We start from the raw sequence: 23,211 nt of genomic DNA on the forward strand, positions 1-23,211 counted from the left end.
GATCCACCTGCCTTGGCCTTGGCCTCTGAAAGTGCTGGGATTATAGGTGTGAGCCACCATGCCTGGCCTTCATTTCACTTATTTTTACCTTTTTTTGAGACAGTGTATTGCTCTGTTGCCCAGGCTCAGTGCAGTGGTGCAATCACGGATCACTATAGCCTTTACCTCCCAGGCTCAGTTGATCCTCCCTAGGAGCTAGGACTACTAGGATTACAGGTTTGCACCACCACACCTGGCTCATTTTGGTATTTCTTGTAGAGATGGGGTTCCACCATGTTGCCCAGGCTGGTCTCCTGGGCTCAAGCTATCCACCCACTTGGGCCTCCGAAAGTGCTGGGAATGCAGGCATAAGCCACCATGCCCAACCGAATATATATTATTAAAAAAACAAGCTGGACACAGTGGTTCATACCTGTAATCCCTGTACTTCGGGAAGCTGAGGTAGGTGGATTGCCTGAGGCCAAGAGTTTAAGACCAGCCTGGGCAAAATGACGAAACCCCATCTCTACTAAAATATACCAAAAAATTTAGCTGGGCATGGTGGTACACACCTATAATTCCAGCTACCTGGAGGCAGAGGCAGGAGAATTGCTGGAACCCAGGAGGTAGAGGCCACAGTGAGTCAAGATCTTGCCATTGTACTCCAACATGTGTGATAGAGTGAGACTCTATATAGAAATAAAAAAAAAAGAAGCCCAGCCTGGGAAACATGGTATCTTATCCTTGTCACTGAAAAAAGCCCCAACACACACACACAAACACACACACACATACACACACGCGTATACAGTCACAGAGAAAATAATCTATATTTTAGAGAGGGTCCTCCTGGGTATCACCTCTTTTTTTTTTTTTGAGACAGAGTCTCACTCTTACTTGAACCCAGGCTGGAGTGCAGTGATGTGATCTCAGCTCACTGCAACCTCTGCCTCCTGGGTTCAATTAATTCTCTGCCTCAGCCTCCCAAGTAGCTGGGATTATAGGTGCCTGTCACCACACCTGGCTAATTTTTTGTATTTTTAGTAGAGATGGGGTTTCACCATCTTGGCCAGACTGGTCTTGAACTCCTGACCTCAGCGGGGTGATCCACCCACCTCAGCCCCCCAAAGTGTTGGGATTACAGGCATGAGCCACCAGTGCCCAGCCTACTTCTTATATAATCAACAGCAAGTCTTCTAACTTCTGCTTTTAGAAATAAAAGGCTGTTAAGGGATCACTCACAATTTTTTGTCCAGGAGTCACTAAATAGCTCTCTGTTTCTAACCAAAACCTAAGAATATCCTCAAGTGTGCTGTGGCTACAAGGTAAAAAATAAGTCATTTCTAGTTTTCAGCTGCCATAAGATATAACCAAGATATGTGAAGCTCAGTTAGAGATGTAATATTTCATTAGATTTGGTATATATTTACTACCAGTAAATACTGGCACTAAAAACTCTAGCAAACCTTCAGCCACCTCTTTTTTTTTTGAGATGCAGTCTCACTCTTGTTGCCCAGGTTGGAATGCAGTGGCACAATGCTGACTCACTGCAACCTCTGCCTCCCATGTTCAAGTGATTCTCCTGCCTCAGCCTCCTGAGTAGCTGGGACTACAGGTGCACACCACCACATCTGGCTAATTTTTGTATTTTTTGGTTGAGATGGGGTTTTGCCATGTTGGCCAGGCTGGTCTTGAACTCCTGACTTAAGGTAATCCACCTGCCTTGGCCTCTCAAAGTGCTGGGATTACAGGCCTGAGCCACGACACCTGGCCAGTCACTGTTTTAACATGACTATTAATTTAACTAACAATACGGTATTTTATTTTACTTATTTTTTTTTTTTTGAGACAGAGTCTCACTCTGTCACCCAGGCCGAAGTGCAAAGGCACAATCTAGGCTCACTGCAACCTCCGTCTCCTAGGTTCAAGCAATTCTCCAGCCTCAGCCTCCTGAGTAGCTGGGATTACAGGTGTACGCCACCATGCCCAGCTATTTTTCATTTTTTAGTAGAGAAAGGGTTTCACCATGTTGGTCAGGCTGGTCTCAAACTCCTGACCTCAAATGATTCATCTGCCTCAGCCTCTCAAAGTGCTGGGATCACAGGGGCGAGCTACTATGTCCAGCCACAATACAGTAGTTTAGATAAAAATTATTCTATAAAATTTTACACATGATGGCGAATAACAAAAATGCCATTTACATTTTACTAATGAAAAAGCAAAGCTATATAAAGGTGCATTTTTACTAATTGGACCATATAACTAGAACTATATTTTACTTTTATGTTCAACAATACATGAGGTTTGAGGTTTCCATCATATAAAAATAAGAAAATATTACATAACTAGAACAGGAGATCTCTTTTTATCCATAAAAAACTTAGAAAAAACTAACAGGGTCCATATTAAATAAATATTTCACTTCTCTATGTGTCCTGAGCTTGCTTGTTATACTTGAAGAACTAATAAATGCAAGGATGTCCTATGAAGAAAAGTGAATAAAGAACCTTTCTCTATTACCAAAATGGAAAGGGCTGGAACTGAGGCCTCTTTAATATTTCTCCTATCTTCAGCTCTTTTCTGACACTAAAAGATTGCTGTCAGTGGCGGTAGGAAATGGATACTAGGCCTGGCACAGTGGCTGACTCCTATAATCCCTGTGCTTTGGGAAGCTGAGACTGGGAGTTTGAGATCAGCTTGGACAACATAGCAAGACCACATCTCTTAAAAAAAAAAAAAAAAAAAAACCTGGGCATGATGGCATGTCCCTCTAGTCCTAACTACTCAGGAGGCTAAGACAGGAGGGAGAACCACCTGAGGCCAGGAAAAGTTCAATGTTGCAGTGATCATGTCAATGTACTTTGGTTTGGGCAACAGAAAGAGACCCTGTCTCTCGAAAAAAAAAAAAAAAAAAAAGAAATGGACAATCAAATGTGATTAAAGCTGGGGGTGTGAATCACTGTGTATCAATATTCAGTTAGCATTAACAATGTCTACAACATCATAAAATAAAAGTAATTGCATTAAATCCTAGAGACAGAGTTCTTTCTTCAGTGTGAGGTAATCTCACAACTTTCCCTGTTCTTTTAAATACATGTACTATACCTGACAAGCTGGATCAAGACCCATTTTTCTTCTGAGGAATTTTTCTACATGTCCAATAGTTGCTTCTCCAGAAACTCGAACAAACTTCTTTTCCAATGGCTACAAAAATAAACAGGTAGATAGATAAATCTACTTTTAGGTTAAATATACCTGTATATGGGTGAAGTGTATGTATATATATGTAATGTGCAAACCTTAAAGCAAATTTTATAGCAAAGACAATTCAATAGACTCTTGAAAAAACTTACTATGAAACAAGCTAATATACATATCAGAGAAGAAAAATGGAAATTCTGCTCAGTTTTCCCTTTCTGAAAAGTTTGTTAATTTTTCTAAATAGGCTTGCTGGTTTATTTTATTGTTTCATTAAAAAACAAAACTCAAGAGTAAAATTTTATTCAAGTACTGAACTTACACTTTAAAGATAAAGATAAAACACCCAATACCAAATGTCTAAAACAACTTCGAGGCCAGGCGCGGTGGCTCATGCCTGTAATCCCAGTACTTTGGGAGGCTGAGGCAGACAGATCGTTTGAGGTCAGGAGTTGGAGACCAGCTTGGCCACCATGGAGAAACCCCATCTCTACCAAAAAAATAAAAAATAAAAAAAAATTAGCCAAATGTGATGGCATGCACCTGTAATCCCAGCTACTCAGGCGGCTGAGGCAGTTGAAACACTTGAACCCAAGAGGTGGAAAATTGTTTGAGCCTGGGAGATGGAAGCTGTAGTGAGCTGAGATCGCACCACTGCACTCCAGACTGGGCAACAGAGCGAGAGTCTGTCTCAAAAAATAAATAAATAAATAAAAATTAAAAAATAAATAAATACATAAACCTTCATTTCTTCAACATAAAAACTGCAAGGAAGAAAAAAACAAGATGGAGGAGAAATGGGCTGTAACATTAAGGGCTGTGAATGACAAACACATCAACCAATTACAATCTATAGACCTTACTGAATTCTGATTGAAAAACTATCAAATGCTGAGCGAGGTGGTGCACATCTGTAATCCCAGAATTTTGAGGGGCTGAGGCGGGCAGATCACGAGTTCAAGAGATGGAGACCATCCTGGCCACCATGGTGAAAGGACATCTCTAGTAAAAACACAAAAATTGGCCGGGCGCGGTGGCTCAAGCCTGTAATCCCAGCACTTTGGGAGGCCGAGGCGGGTGGATCACGAGGTCAAGTGATCGAGACCATCCTGGTCAACATGGTGAAATCCCGTCTCTACTAAAAATACAAAAAATTAGCTGGGCACGGTGGTGCGTGCCTGTAATCCCAGCTACTCAGGAGGCTGAGACAGGAGAATTGCCTGAACCCAGGAGGCGGAGATTGCGGTGAGCCGAGATTGCGCCATTGCACTCCAGCTTGGGTAACAAGAGCGAAACTCCGTCTCAAAAAAAAAAAAAAAAAAAAAACACAAAAATTAGCTGGGTGTGGTGGCGTGTGCCTGTAGTACTTGGGAGGCTGAGACAGGAGAACCACTTGAACCAGGAGGTGAAAATTGCAGCAAGCCAAGAACATGCCACTGCACTGCAGCCTGGCAACAAAGCGAGACTCCGTCTCAAACCAAAAAAGAAAAAAAAGACTATCAAATAATTTTCATGGGACAATCTAGGAAATTTAAATAGTACATGGACATTTGATCAAGGGATTATCATTAAAAAAAAAATTGTAATATCAGCCGGGCATAGTGGCTCACACCTGCAGTTCCAGCACTTTGGGAGGCTGAGGTGGGTGGATCAGGTCAGGAGTTCAAGACCAGCCTGGCCAACATGGTGAAACAACATCGTTACTAAAAATACAAAAATTAAATGGGTGTGGTAGTGGGCGCCTGTAATCCCAGCTACTCGGGAGACCGAAGCAGGAGAATCACTTGAACCCAGGAGGCGGATGTTGCAGTAAGCCGAGATCATGCTACTGCATTCAGTCTGGGTGACAGAGCAAGACTCTGTCTCAAAAAAAAAAAAAAAAAAGAAAGAAAAAATTGTAGTATCATTATATTGCCATACAAGGATACTGAACATGAGTTTATAATTATTGGAGTGGTGTGTACATGGGAGTTCATTATACTATTCTGCTTATTTTTGTATAAGTTTAAAAATTTGCATGATAAAGTTTTCTTTTTTAAGGGAAAATGAAAAGATTATTATTTAAACATATGTGGCTGGAAGGTGGGACCCAATAATTTGAAGTGTAGGAGATGACAAGTAGATGACAGAGCTTAAAAGTAAAAATTAATGCTTACCCAGCTCCTATCTCTCTGAGACAATTAAGGATGCTATGACTTCATGCAAATGAAAAGCTGAAGTAATCAGAACTAAAAAGAGTCCCCTTCAGGAAACTTGCAAAGCGTTTTTCTAGCACTTACAGAGTGGGAGCCTTGAATGGCTACCTAGGGGACCAAGGTACACATTTGTTTCATGTTCCATTTGTCCATTTCTTATCTGTAGTTTGTTCTTAAGAACTTTCCTAAAATTCATAAAGTCTATATTAGCTAGGTATTTTATTTTTCTAGGTGTCTTGGGCTTGCTTATGATACTTGAGCAACTGATAAATGGTCTACCTGTTGTTACCACAGTATAGCATATTGCACAGGTGTTGAGTGCAGGCACTCCAGGGACAGACTTCCTGGGCTCAAACCCTGGTTCTGCCATTTTCTTTTTTTTTTTCCTTTCTTTTGTTTTTTTTGAGACAGAGTCTTGCCCTGTTGCCCAGGCTGGAGTGCAATGGTGCAATCCCAGCTAACTGCAACCTTCCACCTCCTAGTTCAAGCAATTCTCCTGCCTCAGCCTCCCGAGTAGCTGGGATTACAGGTGCACACCACCATGCCTGGCTAATTTTTTTAAATCTTTAGTAGAGACAGGGTTTCATCATGTTGGCCAGGCTGGTCTCGAACTCCTGACCTCGTGATCTGCCCACCTCAGCCTCCCAGAATGCTGGGATTACAGGCGTGAGCCACTGCACCCTGCCCTGCATTTTCTAACAGTGAATCGTCGGGCAAGTTCCTGAACTTGTCTGTCTCTATTTGTAAAACAGATAAAAATAGCACCTGCTTTGTAGAATTACGAAAATAAGTTAATGCTTGTAAATAATTAATAAAAATACCTGACAAACCGTAAGCACTGAAGAGCTGTTAGTGTTGTGAGCCATTTGTCTCTTTCCCCCTCCCCCAAGCCAAACTGTATTCAGCTTTATTAAAGACACTTTCCATAAACAATCATGGTATTTCAGGCAGGATATGGGCAGACAATCGTTAACAGTATACAGCAATTTTCAAACTCCCTTCTTTGATGGACTATCAAAAATCAGAAATATAAAACCCAATGAAGTCTTCATATGATGCTCTGAACAGGGAAAGTTTAGAGTGAGGGCTGACATTTCACATTTAGCATGTTGTTTAACAACTTTTCACGAGCCAACCCTGACTTTCAGGAAGTGAAATGAAAATGGCAGAATTTTTCTGAAGATCCACAATCTAGAAATGGAATCACTGCTCTTTTGACAGGTGCCATCTCAGTGGCATCACTGGCAAGTCCAGATTATCTGACACACTGGTAACTGATGACTGGGGGTCAGGTCCCAACAGATGTCTGGGCTTAAGGGAGTTAAGTCTATGCTGAAAGACGGAAAGGGAGAAGAGGACATAAAAACGAATTTGTTTTCCCATACTACAAGGCTTTTGTGTGCCAAGGTGGCCATGTGTGTCAAAGTCAGGGAATCCCTCCTCCTGGGAGCCAAGAGGAAGTCTCTCAAAACTAGAAAGGAAAGGTGTTTCCCCACATCAATCCAGCTTTGGAGACATTCTATTAGTGACATATGCCCCTTCTCCCAAAACAACAATGAGGTGTTCTGTGTGCTAACAACATAGCTTAAAAAAAAGTAAAACAAAATTCTTCATTTTTATAAAACTTGATAAAAAATAGTATTTCAAACTGTACCATCACCAGAAGTACACAGTTATCAAAAATGCACACACTTCACTTGGCGTCGCCAGCACCTTCAGCCTTCTGTGCCTGGTCTGTTTTGGAATCTCCATTTTCTGCAGGGTTATTCCCTTCCTTGCCAGCATCAGCTTTTCCCTTTTTCCCTTTGGGTACCTTCTCTCCCTTCTTTGCAGGGGCCTTTTTTAGGCTTAGGCTGGCTTTGGAGGAGCAGGTTTAGCAGATAACCTTGCAGATCTTCTCTGTGGTTTGTCCTTCACCTTGGCTTTATCTCCTTTAGCATCCATCCCCTTCAGCCTTTCTCTTGGGCATGGTGGCGACTGAGGTGGGACATAGGTGCTGGGTGCGGGATGCAGCGGCGCATGGGTCTGGTCATCCAGGGGTCGTTCTCGCCTCTTTTTCTTCACACTGCTCAGACTCCAGGGGGTTTATCCATTGTCTCTTTAAGATGATTTGTATCATTTTACTCTTTATGTGAAGAATTTTAACTTTTTTTTTTGAGACGGAGTCTCACTCTTGTCACCCAGGTTGGAATGCAGCAGTGTGATCTTGGCTCACTGCAACCTCTGCCTTTTGGGTTCCAACATTTTTCCTGCCTCGGCCTCCCAAGTAGCTGGACTACTGGCGCCCACCACCATGCCCGCCTAATTTTGTATATTTAGTAGAGACAGGGCTTCACCATATTGGTCAGGTTGGTCTCAAACTCCCGACCTCAGGTAATCCAACCCTCTCAGCCTCCCAGATTGCTGGGATTACAGGTGTAAATCACTGCTCCTGGCCAGATTTTAACTTTTTAGAAGGCCCAGCTGTACCATAAGACATTGCTATAATCTAGAGAACAATGGCAAAGTTCTTGCATTCTTTCTTTCTTTATTTTTTTGAGACAGAGTCTGGCTCTGTCGCCCAGGCTGGAGTGCAGTGGCATGATCTTAGCTCACTGCAACCTCTATCTCCTGGGCTCAACCAATCATCCCATCCCACCCCAGCCTCCTGAGTAGCTGGGACTACAGGCGTGCAACACCATGCAAGGCTAATTTTTGTAGAAATGGGGTTTCGCCATGTTGCACAGGCTGGTCTAGAACTCCCAGACTCAACTGATCTGCCCATCCCGGCCTCCCAAAATGCTAGGATTATAACTGTGAGCCACCACACTTGGCCAGTGCTTTCATTCTTTTAATGCAGGTATAGGAATGAATATTTCACAAAGTGAAGGCAATCTCACTAAGGAGGAGATAAAACAGTATCCTGGTTGGAGGCCCCAAGAGGGCACCTCATTGTATGTGGTAATGCCTGATTAGCATGACAATTCATCCCAGTAGGTGCCTTGAGAAGCTGCTATTAAGGATAACCTAACTAGATGCCTACCTGCTAACCAATGCATTTCTGAAGGTCAATTTCTAGAGCTTAGGTATATCAGCAGAGGACAATCCAATTTCCCTCAATTCTAAATTATTGGTGGGTACATGACTTCAATGTTTGTTAAAATTAATCCAATTTAGCTAATGTTATGAATAGTGTAATTCTTAGATCACCCAAATCAGAACTACGACATATGCCAATATCTGAAAGAAAAAAATAGGTCTTGGCCTATATTTATATATTTATGCATGCTTAAGGCTACAAAATCAGCTCTCAACTAGATAGCCAATTTATTATTTTTTCCACTATACCTAATACACTCCTGCGGTCTGCAAATAAGCAGAAAAAAGAATACTCAGATTCCAACTTCTTTGAAATTTTGTATGACAGTCATTCCTGTCATCTATAACAAAAAGGTTAATTTGATAAATTGAAATAAGCTAGTCTAAAATCTATAGGTAAATATATATATATTTGTTTTTTTCAGTAAAAAGATAGTAGTATTAACTCATGATATATTTGCCTTGAAAAATATTCCTACCTCTATCAACTGAAAAGACCTAGAAACAGAGACCAACCCAAGTAGCAAGGCAAACCAGCTTGTAATTCTGAAATACCAATGATCACCAAGAGGAACTAGGACCCCTTGGGAAAATGACTGATTCCATGTCTGGGGCAAGAGATATACAAAGTAAGCATGAAAACAGGTTGTTAGATAGCCAGGAAGCTACCATAGACTATGATATGATAGGGCAATTTAAACATCAATAAGAATTATACCAAGGTGGGCAGACTGTCTGAGCTGAGTTCTAGACTAGCCTGGGCAACATGGTGAAACCCTGTCTCTACTAAAATACAAAAAAAAAAATTAGCTGTGCATGGCAGTGTGCGCCTGTAGTCCCAGCTACTCAGGAGGCTGAGGCAGGAGAATTGCCTAAACCCAGGAGGCGGAGGTTGCGGTGAGCCGTGATGGCGCCATTGCACTCCAGCCTGGGTAACAAGAGCGAAACTCTGTCTCAAAAAAAAAAAAAATTATAACTGAAAGGCTTTACACCATATTATGTTTAAACCCATAAGTTCATAACAAAGTACCAACAAAACCTAATTGACCATGTCTGGAGTATGCTAGTGAACCAACTCATTATTTTAAATGTGGCAAGTAAAGGGAAAGAATCAAACATTTGTCCTGTCTTTTCTTTCCTTTTATTTTTTTTTGGAGATGGAGTCTAGCTCTATTGCCCTAGACTCTATTGTCCAGACTTCTAGGCTGGAATGTAATGGCACGATCTCGGCTCACTACAACCTCTGCCTCCTGGATTCAAGAGATTCTCCTGCCTCAGCTTCCTAAGTAGCTAGGATTACAGGCACCCACCACCATGCCCAGCTATTTTTTTGTATATTTAGTAGAGACAGGGCTTCACTGTGTTGGCCAGGCTGATCTCAAACTCCTGATCTCATGATCCACCCACCTGGGCCTCCCAAAGTGCTGGTATTACAAGTGTGAGCTACTGTGCCCTGCCTTCCTATCTTTTCTATATAAACTGTACCACTTGGTAACCAAGTAGACAAAGAGAAGTTTCTTTTTATAGAACTATTTCAACAAGTAAAAGGAATGATGGCATCATTATTCAACCCCTAGTAAATCTACGAACTTAGATGAGCATCAATGGCTGCTAACATTACAAAGAAACACAGATATTATATGCCTCCTAACAGATGAAAACTTCATCACCTATGATGTATTTTTCCTCCTCCCAATCAAACCTGTCTGACTAATACTCATATTTAACTCCCAGTTTATGAGAAAGAGAGAAGACAGAAGAACATGTCAAATTATACAGAAATGCAACATCAAAACTTAATCTATACAAATGTTACAGGCCAAGTGATTCAGTTTTGTCAAAGATGAATCTCAAGAAAAAAGAAATGAGACCGGGTGCGGTGGCTCACACCTTTAATCCCAGCACTTTGGGAGGCTGAGGCAGGCAGATCACGAGGTCAAGAGATCGAGACCATCCTGGCCAACATGGTGAAACCCCATCTCTTCTAAAATACAAAAATTAGCTGGGCGAGGTGACACACGACTGTAGTCCCAGCTGCCTCTCCTGAGGCAGGAGAATTGCTTGAACCTGGGAGGCAGAGGTTGCAGTGAGCCAAAATTGCGCCACTGCACTCCAGCCTGGTACCTGGTGACAAAGCAAGACTCTGTCTCAAAAAAAAAAAAAGAAATGAAAAATTTAGGGCTGGGTGCAGTGGCTCACGACTGCAATCCCAGCACTTTGGGAAGCCAAGGTGGGCAGCAGATCACTTGAGGTTGGGAGTTCGAGACCAGCCTGGCCAACATAGTGAAACCCTGTCTCTACTAAAATATAAAAATTAACCAGGTGTGGTGGCAGGCACCTGTAATCCCAGCTACTTGGAAGGCTGAGGCAAGATAATTGCTTGAACCCAGGTGGTGAAGGTTGCAGTGAGCCAAGCCACTGCACTCCAGTCTGGGTAACAGAAAGACTCTGTCTCATAAAAAAAGAGGTTGGGCGTGGTGGCTCACACCTGCAATCCCAGCACTTTGGGAGGCTGAGGCAGGCAGAACACAAGGTCAGGAGATTGAGACCATCCTGGCTAATATGGTGAAACCCTGTCTCCACTAAAAATACAAAAAAAATTAGCTGGGCTTGGTGGTGCACACCTATAGTCCCAGCTATTCGGGAGGCTGAAGCAGGATAATTGCTTGAACCCAGGAGACAGAGATTGCAGTGAGCTGAGACTGTGCCACAGCACTATAGCCTGGGCGACAGTGCAAGGCTCCGTCTCAAAAAAAAGACAAGACCATGGCAAACTTATAGTTAAAGATCTATCAACCAATGACCATGTGTGAACTTTATTTGGATCCTGACCTAAGACATTTTATTTTATTTTATTTTGACATAGGGTCTTGCTCTGTTGCTCAGGCTGGAATGCAGTGGCATGATCTCAGCTCATTGCAAACTCTGCCTCCCAGGTTCAAGCAATTCTTCTGCCTCAGCCTCCTGAGTAGCTGGGATTACAGGCACCCACCACCACGCTCAGCTAATTTTTGTATTTTTAGTAGAGATGGGGTTTCACCATGTTGGCTGGACTGGTCTCTAACTCTTCTGACTTCGTGATTGGCCCGCCCCAGCCTCCCAAAGTGCTGGGATTACAGGCATGAGCCATTGCACCTGGACCAAGGCATTTTAAAAAGGCAATACAGGACAGACACAGTGGCTCACACCGTGCCAGCACTTTGGGAGGCCGAGGTGAGCAGATCACTTGAGGTCAGGAGTTCAAGACCAGCCCGGCCAACATGCTGAAATCCCATCTCTACTAAAAATACAAGAATTAGCCAGGTGGGTGGCACATGCCTGTAATTTCAGCTACTTGGAAAGCTGAGGCAGGAAAATCGCTTGAACCCTCGAGGTGGGGGTTGCAGTGAGCCAATATTGCACCACTGCACTCCAGAGCCTGGGCAGCAGAGTGAGACTCTGTCCCCAACCCACCCCAAAAAAATGCACTACAGAGCTGGGCGAGGTGGCTCACACCTATAATCCCAGCACTTTGGGAGGCCGAGACAAGCAGATCACTTGAAGTCAGAAGTTCGAGACCAGCCTGCCCAACATGGCAAAACCCATCTCTATAAAAAAATTGGCTGTGTGTGGTGGTGCACACCTGTAGTCCCAGCTACTCAGGAGGCTGAGGTGGGAGGATCACCTAAACCTGGGGAGATACACATTATTAATATATTTCTTTTTCTTTCTTCTTCTACTAGAGATGTGTTCTCCCTACATTGCCCAAGCTGGTCTCAAACTCCTAGGCTCAAATAATCCTCCTGCCTCGACCACCCAAAGTGCTGGGACTACAGGCATGAACCACCAGGTCCAGTCTGTTAATATATTTCTATATTTGTTTTATCTCTTCCTATGTGTTTGTATATATGCATATATTTTTTTCTTTGATCACCTGACAGTTATTTGCAGACACTAAAATATTTTACCCTAAATATACCAGCAGTTATCTTCTTAGAAAAAGGGATTTTCCTATATAACTATAACATGATTATCAGAAAACTTATGAAAGTATTCAGATTTTTAATTTTTTTTTGAGACAAAGTTTTGCTCTTATTGCCCAGGCTGGAGTGCAATGGCGTGATCTCAGCTAACCGCAACCTCCGACTCCCAGGTTCAAGCAATTCTCCTGCCTCAGCCTCCCAAGTAGCTGGGATTACAAGCGTGCACAACCATGCCTGACTAATTTTTTGTATTTTTAGTATATATGGGGTTTTTCCATGTTGGTCAGGCTGGTCTTGAATTCCCGACCTCAGGTGATCCCCAAAGTGCTGGAATTATAGGCTTGAGCCATGTACCCGTCCACCCCCTTTTTTTTTTGAGACAGGGTCTGGCTCTGTTGCCCAGGCTGGAGATCAGTGGCACAATCTCATTTCATTGCAACCTCTGCCTCCTGGGCTCCTGGGCTCAAGACATCTCCCACTTTAGCCTCCTGAGTAGCTGGGACTATACGTGCACACCAACATGCCCAGCAAATTTTTGTACTTTCTTTTTTTTCTCTTTCCATGTAGCAATGGGGTTTTGCCATGTTGCCCAGGCTGGTCTCAAACTCCTGACCTCAGGTGATCTGCCCACCTTGGCCTCCCGAAGTGCTGGGATTACAGGTGTGAGCCATTGCTCCTGGCCCCAATTTCTTTAACTTAGTAGAAAATGATTTTATTGTTTTATAGGGCTGTCATTAATAAAAGAGAAAACTAAAAAATTTCATGAAAAAAAGATAACCAGTGATGGGCTCAAACAAAAATTCTAATATAAACATATACATATATATATATTTTTTGAGACAGAGTTTCGTTCTTGTTGCCCAGGCTGGAGTGCAATGGTTCACTGTTACCTCTGCCTCTGGGACTCAAGTGATTCTTCTGCCTAGCTTCCTGAGTAGCTGGGATTACAAGCACCCATCACTATGCCCAGCTAATTTTTTATATTTTTAGTAGAGACAGGGTTTTACCATGTTGGCCAGGCTTGTCTTGAACTCCTGACCTTAGGTGATCCGCCCAGCTTAGCCTCCCAAAATACTGGGATTATAGGCATGAGCCACCGTGAACTGCCAGTTTTTGTTCTTGTTTTTTTTTTTTTTTTTTTGAGATGGAGCCTATCACCCAGGCTGGAGTGCAGTGGTGCAATCTCAGCTCACTGCAGCCTCTGCCTCCCGGGTTCAATTACCCTGCCACAGCCTCCTGAGTGGCTGGTACTACAGGCATGCATCACCATACCTGGCTAATTTTTGTATTTTTAGTGGAGACGGGGTTTCATCATGTTGCCCAGGATGGTCTCGATCTCCTGACCTTCTCATCTGTCCACCTCGGCCTCCCAAAGTGCTAGGATTACAGGCATCAGCCACAGTGCCTGGCCATACACACCAAATTAATGTATATGTCCTTGAATTATAATAGGTTTCACCTGTAGGTTTATTCTTCACCTCTTTCCTTTTTAATTTACTGGCTGAAGAAACAGAATTGGTTGCCATGTAATTTTCCACTATCTTGATTTGGCTTATTATATTCCTACAGTGTCATTGAATACATCTCTTTGTCCCCTGTAGTTCTTGTAAATTAGTAATTTAGAAGCATAATCTCCTTCTTGTATGTTTTGGCAAGAACACTTCAACGTTGTGCTGCCATCATGGTTTTTGATGTGTGAGAATCACAACTATATAAATATTCTGGGTTGCACATGTGCTTTTGAGGAAGCAGTAGACAAAGACTTTTTCTTTCCTTTTTTTTTAAACGGAGTCTCATTCTGTCACCTAGGCTGGACTGTAGTGACACAATCACAGCTCACTGTAGCCTTAATATCCCAGGCTCATGGGATCCTATCACCTTAGCCTCCTGAGTGGCAGGGACTACAGGCCCATGCCACCATGCAGAGCTAATGCTTTTATTTTTTATAAAGACAGGGTATTACTATGTTGCCCAGGTTGGTCTTGAACTCCTGGCTCCAAGCAATCCTATACTGGCCTCCCAAAGTGCTATGATTACAGATGTGAGCCACCAAAGCTGGCCTAATATTTCAATTCATTCTCTAGTTCTTTTGTCATGAGGTTTTAAAACTGTTTGTCTGACTACTATAGGTTATTAAACAGATGTCTTCAAGGAACACTAGTAGCATACATTCCTGTGCTTGAACCATATAAAAACATATCTACCACTATCCCACCCATGACATGGCTATGAGACAATTTCCTAAAGCTAAACACCACCAGTTTGATGTTTTACAACTGAGAAGAGGTTCAATGCTATCAAAAATCATAGGGATTTATATTTGGGTGCAGTGGCTCGTGTCTGTAATCCCAGCACTTTGGGAGGCCCAGGTGGGCAGGTCACCTAAGGTCAGGAGTTTGAGACCAGCCTGGCCAACATGGTGAAATCCCATCTCTACTAAAAATACAAAATGAGCTGGGCATGGTAGTACATGCCTCTAATACCAGCTACTCGTGAGGCTAAGGCAGGGAACCCAGAAGGTGGAAGTTGCAGTGAGCTGAGATTGTGTCACTGCACTCCAGCCTGGGGGACAGAGGGAGACACCAGCTCAAAAAAAAAAATTATGGGGACTTAAACTGTATTCTGCATTCCCTCTATCACATCGATCTCTGAGACACATGCATAATATGCTTCATCCAGAGAAGTACCTATCTATTCCTAGGCTTTAATTCATGTCTCTGAGCTAGTGTGCTCATAAAATAATACAGTATATCCAACCAGGTATAATTCACCAAACTTTCAGTACTGACTCTTGACAAAGTCACTGAAAATCTAAACAGATCAAAGTCACCTATTCCTTAAAAATTTACAGTCCCTGGCTGGGCAAGGTGGCTTACGTCTGTAATCCCAGCACTTTGGTAGGCTGGGGCAGTTGGATCACAAAGTCAAGAGATTGAGACCATCCTGGTCAACATGATGAAACCCCATCTCTACTAAAAACACAAATATCAGCAGGGCGTGGTGGTTCACACCTATAGTCCCAGCTACTCGGGAGACGGACGCAGAAGAATCCCTTGAACCCAGGAGGCGGAGGTTGCAGTGAGCCAAGATTGCACCACTGCACTCCAGCACAGCCACAGACTGAGACTCCGTCTCAAAAAAACAAACAAACAAAAAAAAAAACCAGTATGATCCCAAGTAATTATAAGGTCTGATTTACCCCTTTTAAAAGTTACCTTTTCCTGATGACTCATACTATAGTAGCAACAAGGTATACACTGGTGCCTGTGATTCTGGAGTCTTTAAAACAACTTTGAACTTTTATATATGTTATAAAGGAGTTCATTCTTACCTCTAACATTTCAGTGAATAATTTAAGTAACAAGTTAGGACAAGTTAACTTGAGCAAAAAATGTTACATGCAAATAAAAATTTAAAGTTCATATTTAACTCTAAATGCCAACTATGCAAAAAACACTGAGATATTTTTTATCACCAAATTAAGACAGCATTTTGTTTTAGTTTTAAAAAGTATTAACTTAATTTTTCTTAGACTACTGTTCTTAATGAACAAATCCCTACTTAATAACTCTTTTACTCATAAATCTATTAAAATATTACTAAATGTACTTCATATTTAAATAACTTATTTATACAGTCTCTATTTGGTTGCTAATCTGACTTAAAATTGTGTGCTACACAGTCCTCTTGTAAAATGAATGGAAAAAAAAGTAAAATACCTTAAAATGTCCCGTGCCTTCATTAGCACTGAAAAATGAGAGCAAAATTAATCAATATTTAATACTTTAACCTATATGTTTAATCATACAACATAAAATAACATAGATAAATATCTGAGAAACATCAATTCATTGTAATTTTAAAAGTCACCTAAAATTTTATGAAATAAACAAATGTAATTGTCATTTCTGCCACCTAGTGGTTAAGGCAAAGGCAGTTTTATCCAGTATTTTACACTACTTTATACTTAATTTCAGAAGCTAAAAGTATATTCTTTTTCTGATGGAAAACATGAGGATTTACTTATTTATTTCCTCCAGCTTTATTAAGAGATAATAGACATATTAAAATTGTGTATATCTATAGGTTTTGATATATATATACATATATACATATATAAATACACTGTAAACTAATTAAATCAAGCAAATTAACATATTCATCAGCTCATATATTTACTTTGCTATAGTGAGAACATTTAGGATCTACTCTTAACAATTTTCAAGTATATATTACATTATTAACTATAGTCACCATGCTGTACAATAGATCTCCAGGAAAAAGTATATTAGATACCTCCCAATCCCCCATTTGGCATCCTAACAATTTACAGCTTAAAATCTAGTTTCATGTTTGTTTTTCTTTTAATCATAATTAATGTGATTTTTCTCTATATAGTAACCTTTAAAATATAAGAATTCTTACAAGAAGGCTGCTATGCTTCCTATTGCTTTTCTTGCAGCATAATTACCTGGCCATAATTTTCACTCAATTTGTCTTTTCACCTAGAAGTCTAGAGATTTCTTGGTTAAATCAATTACTTTTAAGCCATGAGGGAGACAAGGGGATCTAACTTTTTGTTGAGAATGTACTATGTACCAGGCATTGAATTAGGTTTTCATATATTATGCATGTTTTTCATTTAGTCCCTACAACAGCCTTGTAAATCAGGTATTAGTACCCTTATTCTACAGATGAAAACAAAAAAAACTAAGCTCAGAGAGGTTTTGTTTTTTTTTTTTGAGACGGAGTTTTGCTCTTGTTACCCAGGCTGGAGTGCAATGGCATGATCTCGGCTCACTGCAACCTCCGCCTCCTGGGTTCAGGCAATTCTCCTGCCTCAGCCTCCTGAGTAGTTGGAATTACAGGCACGCGCCACTATGCCCAGCTAATTTTTTGTATCTTTAGTAGAGACGGGGTTTCACCATGCTGACCTGGATGGTCTCGATCTCTTGACGTTGTGATCCACCAGCCTCGGCCTCCCAAAGTATTGGGATTACAGGCTTGAGCCATCGCACCCAGCCTGCTCAGAGAGGTTTAATAACTTGCTTTGGGTCACACACAGATGGTAGGTAACAAAACTGAAATTCAAACTTAGGTGTGCCTAATATCAAAGACAATGTTCTTTCTTCTTTATGTTGTGAAGAATAGACAAGTTCACAATCACATGGTCTCCAAAGTATTCTTTTTTTTCCTTCTTTTTCTTTAAGAGATAGGGTCCACGCCTGTAATCCCAGCACTCTGGGAGGCCGAGGCGGGTGGATCACAAGGTCAAGAGATCGAGACCATCCTGGTCAACATGGTGAAACCCCATCTCTACTAAAAATACAAAAAAATTAGCTGCGCATGGTGGCGCGTGCCTGTAATCCCAGCTACTCAGGAGGCTGAGGCAGGAGAATTGCCTGAACCCAGGAGGCGGAGGTTACAGTGAGCCGAGATCGCGCCATTGCACTCCAGCCTGGGTAACAAGAGTGAAACTCCATCTCAAAAAAAAAAAAAAAAGAGATAGGGTCTTGCTCTATCACCCAGGCTGGAGTGTAGTGGCTCACTGCAGCCTCAACCTTCTGGGCTTAAGTGAACTTCTTGCCTTAGCCTACCTGAGTAGCTGAGAGTACAGATATGTGCCACCATGCATATCTAATTTTTTTTAAAGACGGGGTTTCACCATGTTGGTCAGGCTGGTCTTGAACTCCTGACCTCAGGTGATCCACCCACCTTGGCCTCCAAAGTGCTTGGATTACAGGCATGAGCCACCATGCCCAGCCACACGACTAATCTTTAAAAAAAAATTGTTTTTGAGATAGGGTCTCACTATGTTGGCCAGGCTGGTCTCAAACGCCTGGCCTCAAGCCATCCTCCTGCCTTAGTCTCCCCAAATGCTGGAATTACAGGTGTGAGCCACCACACCCAGCCTCCAAAGTACTCTTTATAAGAAAAAATATATATGATAGATACAGAAATATAATTTATATATTATAAATATATACCTATAAATATTATTTTATATAAAATTATATTAATACATAAATATAGACTGTAAATCCATTAATGTACATACAAATATAAAATATACACATAAAATATCAAATTATCATATAATTTTTTTTTTTGAGACGGAGTTTCACTCTTGTTACCCAGGCTGGAGTGCAATGGCACGATCTCAGATCACTGCAACCTCCTGGGTTCAAGCAATTCTCCTGCCTCAGCCTCCCAAGTAGCTGGACTACAGGCATGAGCCACCATGCCCAGCTAATTTTTTTTGTATTTTTAGTAGAGACGGGGTTTCACCATGTTGACCAAGATTGTCTCGATCTCTCAACCTCATGATCCACCCGCCTTGGCCTCCCAAAGTGCCGGGATTATAGGCGTGAGCCACCGTGCCCGGCCTATTATCATATAATCATAAGAGTTATATCACATAGGTGACAGGGCAAAAATTAAAGATTAAAAAAAAGAGTTATAAAATATCCCATTCATTATAAGAATTATCTCTGTAGACTACATGGTACATGGGCATCGGCTTCTGTCTGAATATTTAAAGACAGTTTAAATGACAAGTCAGCAATTTCATTTGTGGGTTACTTTGTTAGAAGTTACTTGCTTGCAGGCAGGTGCAGTGGATCACGTCTGTAATTCCAGGACTCTGAGAAGCCGAGGTGGGTGGATCACTTGAGGTCAGGAGTTTTGAGATCAGCCTAGTCAACAAGGTGAAACCCCATCTTCACCAAAAATGCAAAAATTAGCCAGGCATCAGCGCTTTGGGAGGCCCAGACAGGCGGATCACCAGAGGTCAGGAGTTTGAAGCCAGCCTGACCAACACAGAGAAACCCCATCTCTACTAAAAATACAAATTAGCCAGGCGTGGTGATGCATGCCTGTAATCCCAGCTACTTGGTAGGCTGAGGCAGGACAATCGCTCGAACCCTGGAGGCAGAGGTTGCAGTGAGCAGAGATCGTGCCATCGCACTCCAGTTGGGACAAGAGCAAAACTCCATTTCCAAAAAAAAAAAATTCAGCAGAACATTTTCCTCAGTGATTAAAAAAAAAAAAAAAATTAGGCGTGTTGGGGAATGCCTATAATCCTAGCTCCTTGGGAGGATGAGGCAGAAGAGTCGCTTGAAACTGGGAAGCAGAGGTTGCAGTGAGCCAAGATCATGCCATTGCACTTCAGCCTGGGTGACAAAGCCAGACCCCATCTCAAAAAAAAAGTACTTGCTTCCACTTAATCAAACATACTATACCTAGTAGTCATAGTTTTGCTTTCTGGTACTGTGAATCAGACCAATTTTTCTTTTATTTGGTAACCCTTTAAAGATTTTAAACTAATTTGGGGGACTTATCATTCCTTTACTTCCAAATGAAATATTTTTGTTCCCTCCATTACACATGACACATTTTCAAACTTTTACCATTGTCGTTATACCTTAGTTTAAAGCTGACTGAACACAATAGAGGACCCGCATATAGTAGGATACTACCTCTCGGGTTTACTAAACATCATTGAGCTTAAAATTGCATTAAATTTTTGCTGTATCACACATCTTGTAAGAGTCCATTTTCTTTGGTGTGCATATATATTTATTATAGCACCATGGACCACTTTAACCTTTATTTTTGAAGGACTCTGCATTACTTCAATACTCGTATTGATAATAATTTAGACTTAAGAACATCAACAATCCTTTGAGTTGCTATTGTAACCTCCAGTTTAGAAATACAGAAACTGATGATCAGATCAGAGAAGTTACATCGCAAGGGTTATCTACCCTGAGTTAGTCTTTAAAACCTATACTCTTTCTACATACCATAGTGCCGGTCTTAGGTTATTTCTTTTTATAATCTACTTTATACATAGACACTATAGAACAAAAAGGATAAGAGATTGTCTTAAGATCATAAAACATGCATACCCGGCTGGGCACGGTGGCTCACGCCTGTGATCCTGGCAGGATTTGGGAGGCCAGGGCTGCCAGATTACCTGAGGTAAGGAGTTTGAGACCAGCCTGGCCAACATGATGAAACCCCATCTCTACTGAAAATACAAAAATGTAGCCGGGCATGGTGGCATGTGCCTGTAATCCCAGCTACTCGGGAGGCTGAGGTTGCAGTGAGCTGAAGATCTTGCCACTAAACTCTAGCCTGGGCAACAAGAGCAAAATTCTGTCTCAAAAAAAAAAAAAAAAGCATACCCAATTTAGGGGAGAAATCTAATTTCATATTCTAGCAACTGAAAGATTACTGTGCAGAGGCTGAACCCACCTCAGTTGTTTTCCTCCTCCAAGTCAAGCAGGGTCAACAGCTGAACCAAATTTGCCCCTGTGCTTTTTTTTTTTTTTGAGACGGAGTTTCGCTCTTGCTACCCAGGCTGGAGTGCAATGGCGTGATCTTGGCTCACCGCAACCTCCGCCTCCTGGGTTCAGGCAATTTTCCTGTCTCAGCCTCCTGAGTAGCTGGGATTTCAGGCACGCGCCACCATGCCAGCTAATTTTTTGTATTTCTAGTAGAGATGGGGTTTCACCATGTTGACCAGGGTGGTCTCAATCTCTTGACCTCGTGATCCACCCACCTCGGCCTCCCAAAGTGCTGGGATTACAGGCTTGAGCCACCGCACCCAGCTGACCCTGTGCTTTCATGAGACTAAAACTCCTCATCCTGTCATGAAAACAGCTTCCCCAATAGCCTAATTTTGTGGTAACACAAATGATTTTTCCATGTAATAAAATCTTAGGGCCAGGTGCAGTGGCTCATGCCTGTAATCCCATTGCTTTGGGAAGCCAAGGAAGGCAGATTGTCTGAGCCAGGAGTTCAAGACCATGGTTAAAAAAAATTATCTGGGCATGACAGTGTGTGCCTATAGTTCCAGCTGCTCAGGAATCTGAGTCGAGAGGATTGCCTGAGTCTAGCAGGCAGAGGCTGCAGTAAGCCAAGATCGTGCCACTGCAATCCAGCCTGGGCAGCAGAGCAAGACCCTGTCTCAAGGAAGAAGAAAAAAGATAAAAAACTATATTATGAGATACACTAAATACCCATCATAATCAACAATTTCTAAGGTTCAATTTTTATTTACAGAGCAGGCCTTATGAGGCAGGGCAACGTGGCTCACGTGTGTAATCCCAGCACTTTGGGAGGCTGAGGCGGGCGGATCACAAGGTCAGGAGTTCGAGATCAGCCTGGCCAAACAGGGTGAAACGCCATCTCTACTAAAAACATTAAAAAAAAAAAAAAAATTAGCTGGGCCTGGTGGTACACGCCTGTAATCCCAGCTACTTGGGAGGCTGAGGGAGGAGAACTGCTTGAACCTGGGAGGTGGAAGTTGCAGAGAGCCAAGTTCATGCCACTGAACTCCAGCCTGGGCAAAAGAGCAAGACTCTCTCTCAGGAAAAAAAAAAAAAAAAAAAAAAAATATATATATATATATATATATATATATATATATATATATATATACATATACATACACACACACACACACATACATACATACACACACACTCACACACACATACATATAATATATATACACACACATAAACCTTATGAATAAACAAAAAGCAATTTGTTCAAGGTTACAAAACAAAAAGCAATTTGTTCAAAGCTAGAAAACAGCAGAGCTGGGACTTAAATCCAGATCTCCTTATTCCGAGTCAGGGTTTTTTCCTCTACAGCAGGGAATGCGTTAATAATGCAACAACTTTGGTAACAATAATGACTGCCTTGAGCATTGTGGTCAAGTCTCACTCAGGAAAGCCTGCTATGATTAATTGATTTCTGCTGCAAAGAAAGAAAGAAGAAATGGTGGCATACCCATCACATGTTGTTTACCATTGTTGCATTACAATATCTGACTTTTCAAAAAAGGTATAAAAAGTAGATCTGAGTTCCTGCTGTGCATTAGTGAAAAATGTTACATTTTCCAAAAATAATTTTTTTTTGGGGGTGGGGGGGAGACAGGGTCTTGCTCTGTTGCCCAGGATGGAATACAGTGATGCAATCAAGGCTCACTGCAGCCTCAACCTCCCGGACTCAATCAATCCTCCCCCATTAGCCTCCCGAGTAGATGGGACTACAGGTGCATGCCACAATACCCAGTTAATTTTTCTTTTTGCCGGGCATGGTGGCTCAAGCCTGTAATCCCAGCACTTTGGGAGGCCGAGGCGGGTGGATCACGACGTCAAGAGATCGAGACCATCCTGGTCAACATGGTGAAACCCCATCTCTACTAAAAATACAAAAAATTAGCTGGGCATGGTGGTGCGTGCCTGTAATCCCAGCTACTCAGGAGGCTGAGGCAGAATTGCCTGAACCCAGGAGGCGGAGGTTGCGGTGAGCCGAGATTGCGCCATTGCACTCCAGCCTGGGTAACAAGAGCGAAACTCCGCCTCAAAAAAAAAAAATTTTCTTTTTATATTTTTTGTAGAGATCGGGTCTCACCATGGTGCCTAGGGTTCAAGTGGTCCTCCTTGAGGACATGAGCCACCACATCTGGCTTTCAAAATAATTTTTTAGAAATATAATTCTTTTTAATTTTCTTTTTTGATAGAGTTTTGCTCTTGTCAGCCAGGCTAGAGTGTGCTATCTCGGCTCACTACAACCTCTGTGTCCCAGGTTCAAGTGATTCTCCTGCCTTGGCCTCCCAAGTAGCTGGGGCTAAAGGCGCACACCACCATGCCTGGCTAAGTTTTGCATTATTTTATTTTGTTTTGTTTGAGATGGAGTTTTGCTGGTTGGCCAGGCTGGAGTGCAATGGCAATGATCTCGGCTCACTGTAACCTCCACCTCCTGGGCTCAGCCTCCTGTGT

At 42.0% G+C, this 23,211-nt stretch overlaps 1 protein-coding gene across 1 annotated transcript in view; it reads right to left on the reverse strand.

Moving 5' to 3' along the window:
• The window catches only part of PCGF6 (polycomb group ring finger 6), a 42,858-nt gene that overhangs the window by 10,202 nt on the left and 9,445 nt on the right, over positions 1-23,211 (reverse strand). The window contains exons 7-8 of the mRNA XM_002756569.5: positions 16,132-16,159; positions 3,085-3,183 (exon numbers count right to left, since the gene is read on the reverse strand). Of these exons, the coding sequence (XP_002756615.1) occupies positions 3,085-3,183; positions 16,132-16,159 (127 nt within the window). The remainder of the gene's footprint in view (positions 1-3,084; positions 3,184-16,131; positions 16,160-23,211) is intronic.

This window comes from Callithrix jacchus, chromosome 12, assembly GCF_049354715.1.
Source record: "Callithrix jacchus isolate 240 chromosome 12, calJac240_pri, whole genome shotgun sequence".
Taxonomy (NCBI): Eukaryota; Metazoa; Chordata; class Mammalia; order Primates; family Cebidae; genus Callithrix; species Callithrix jacchus.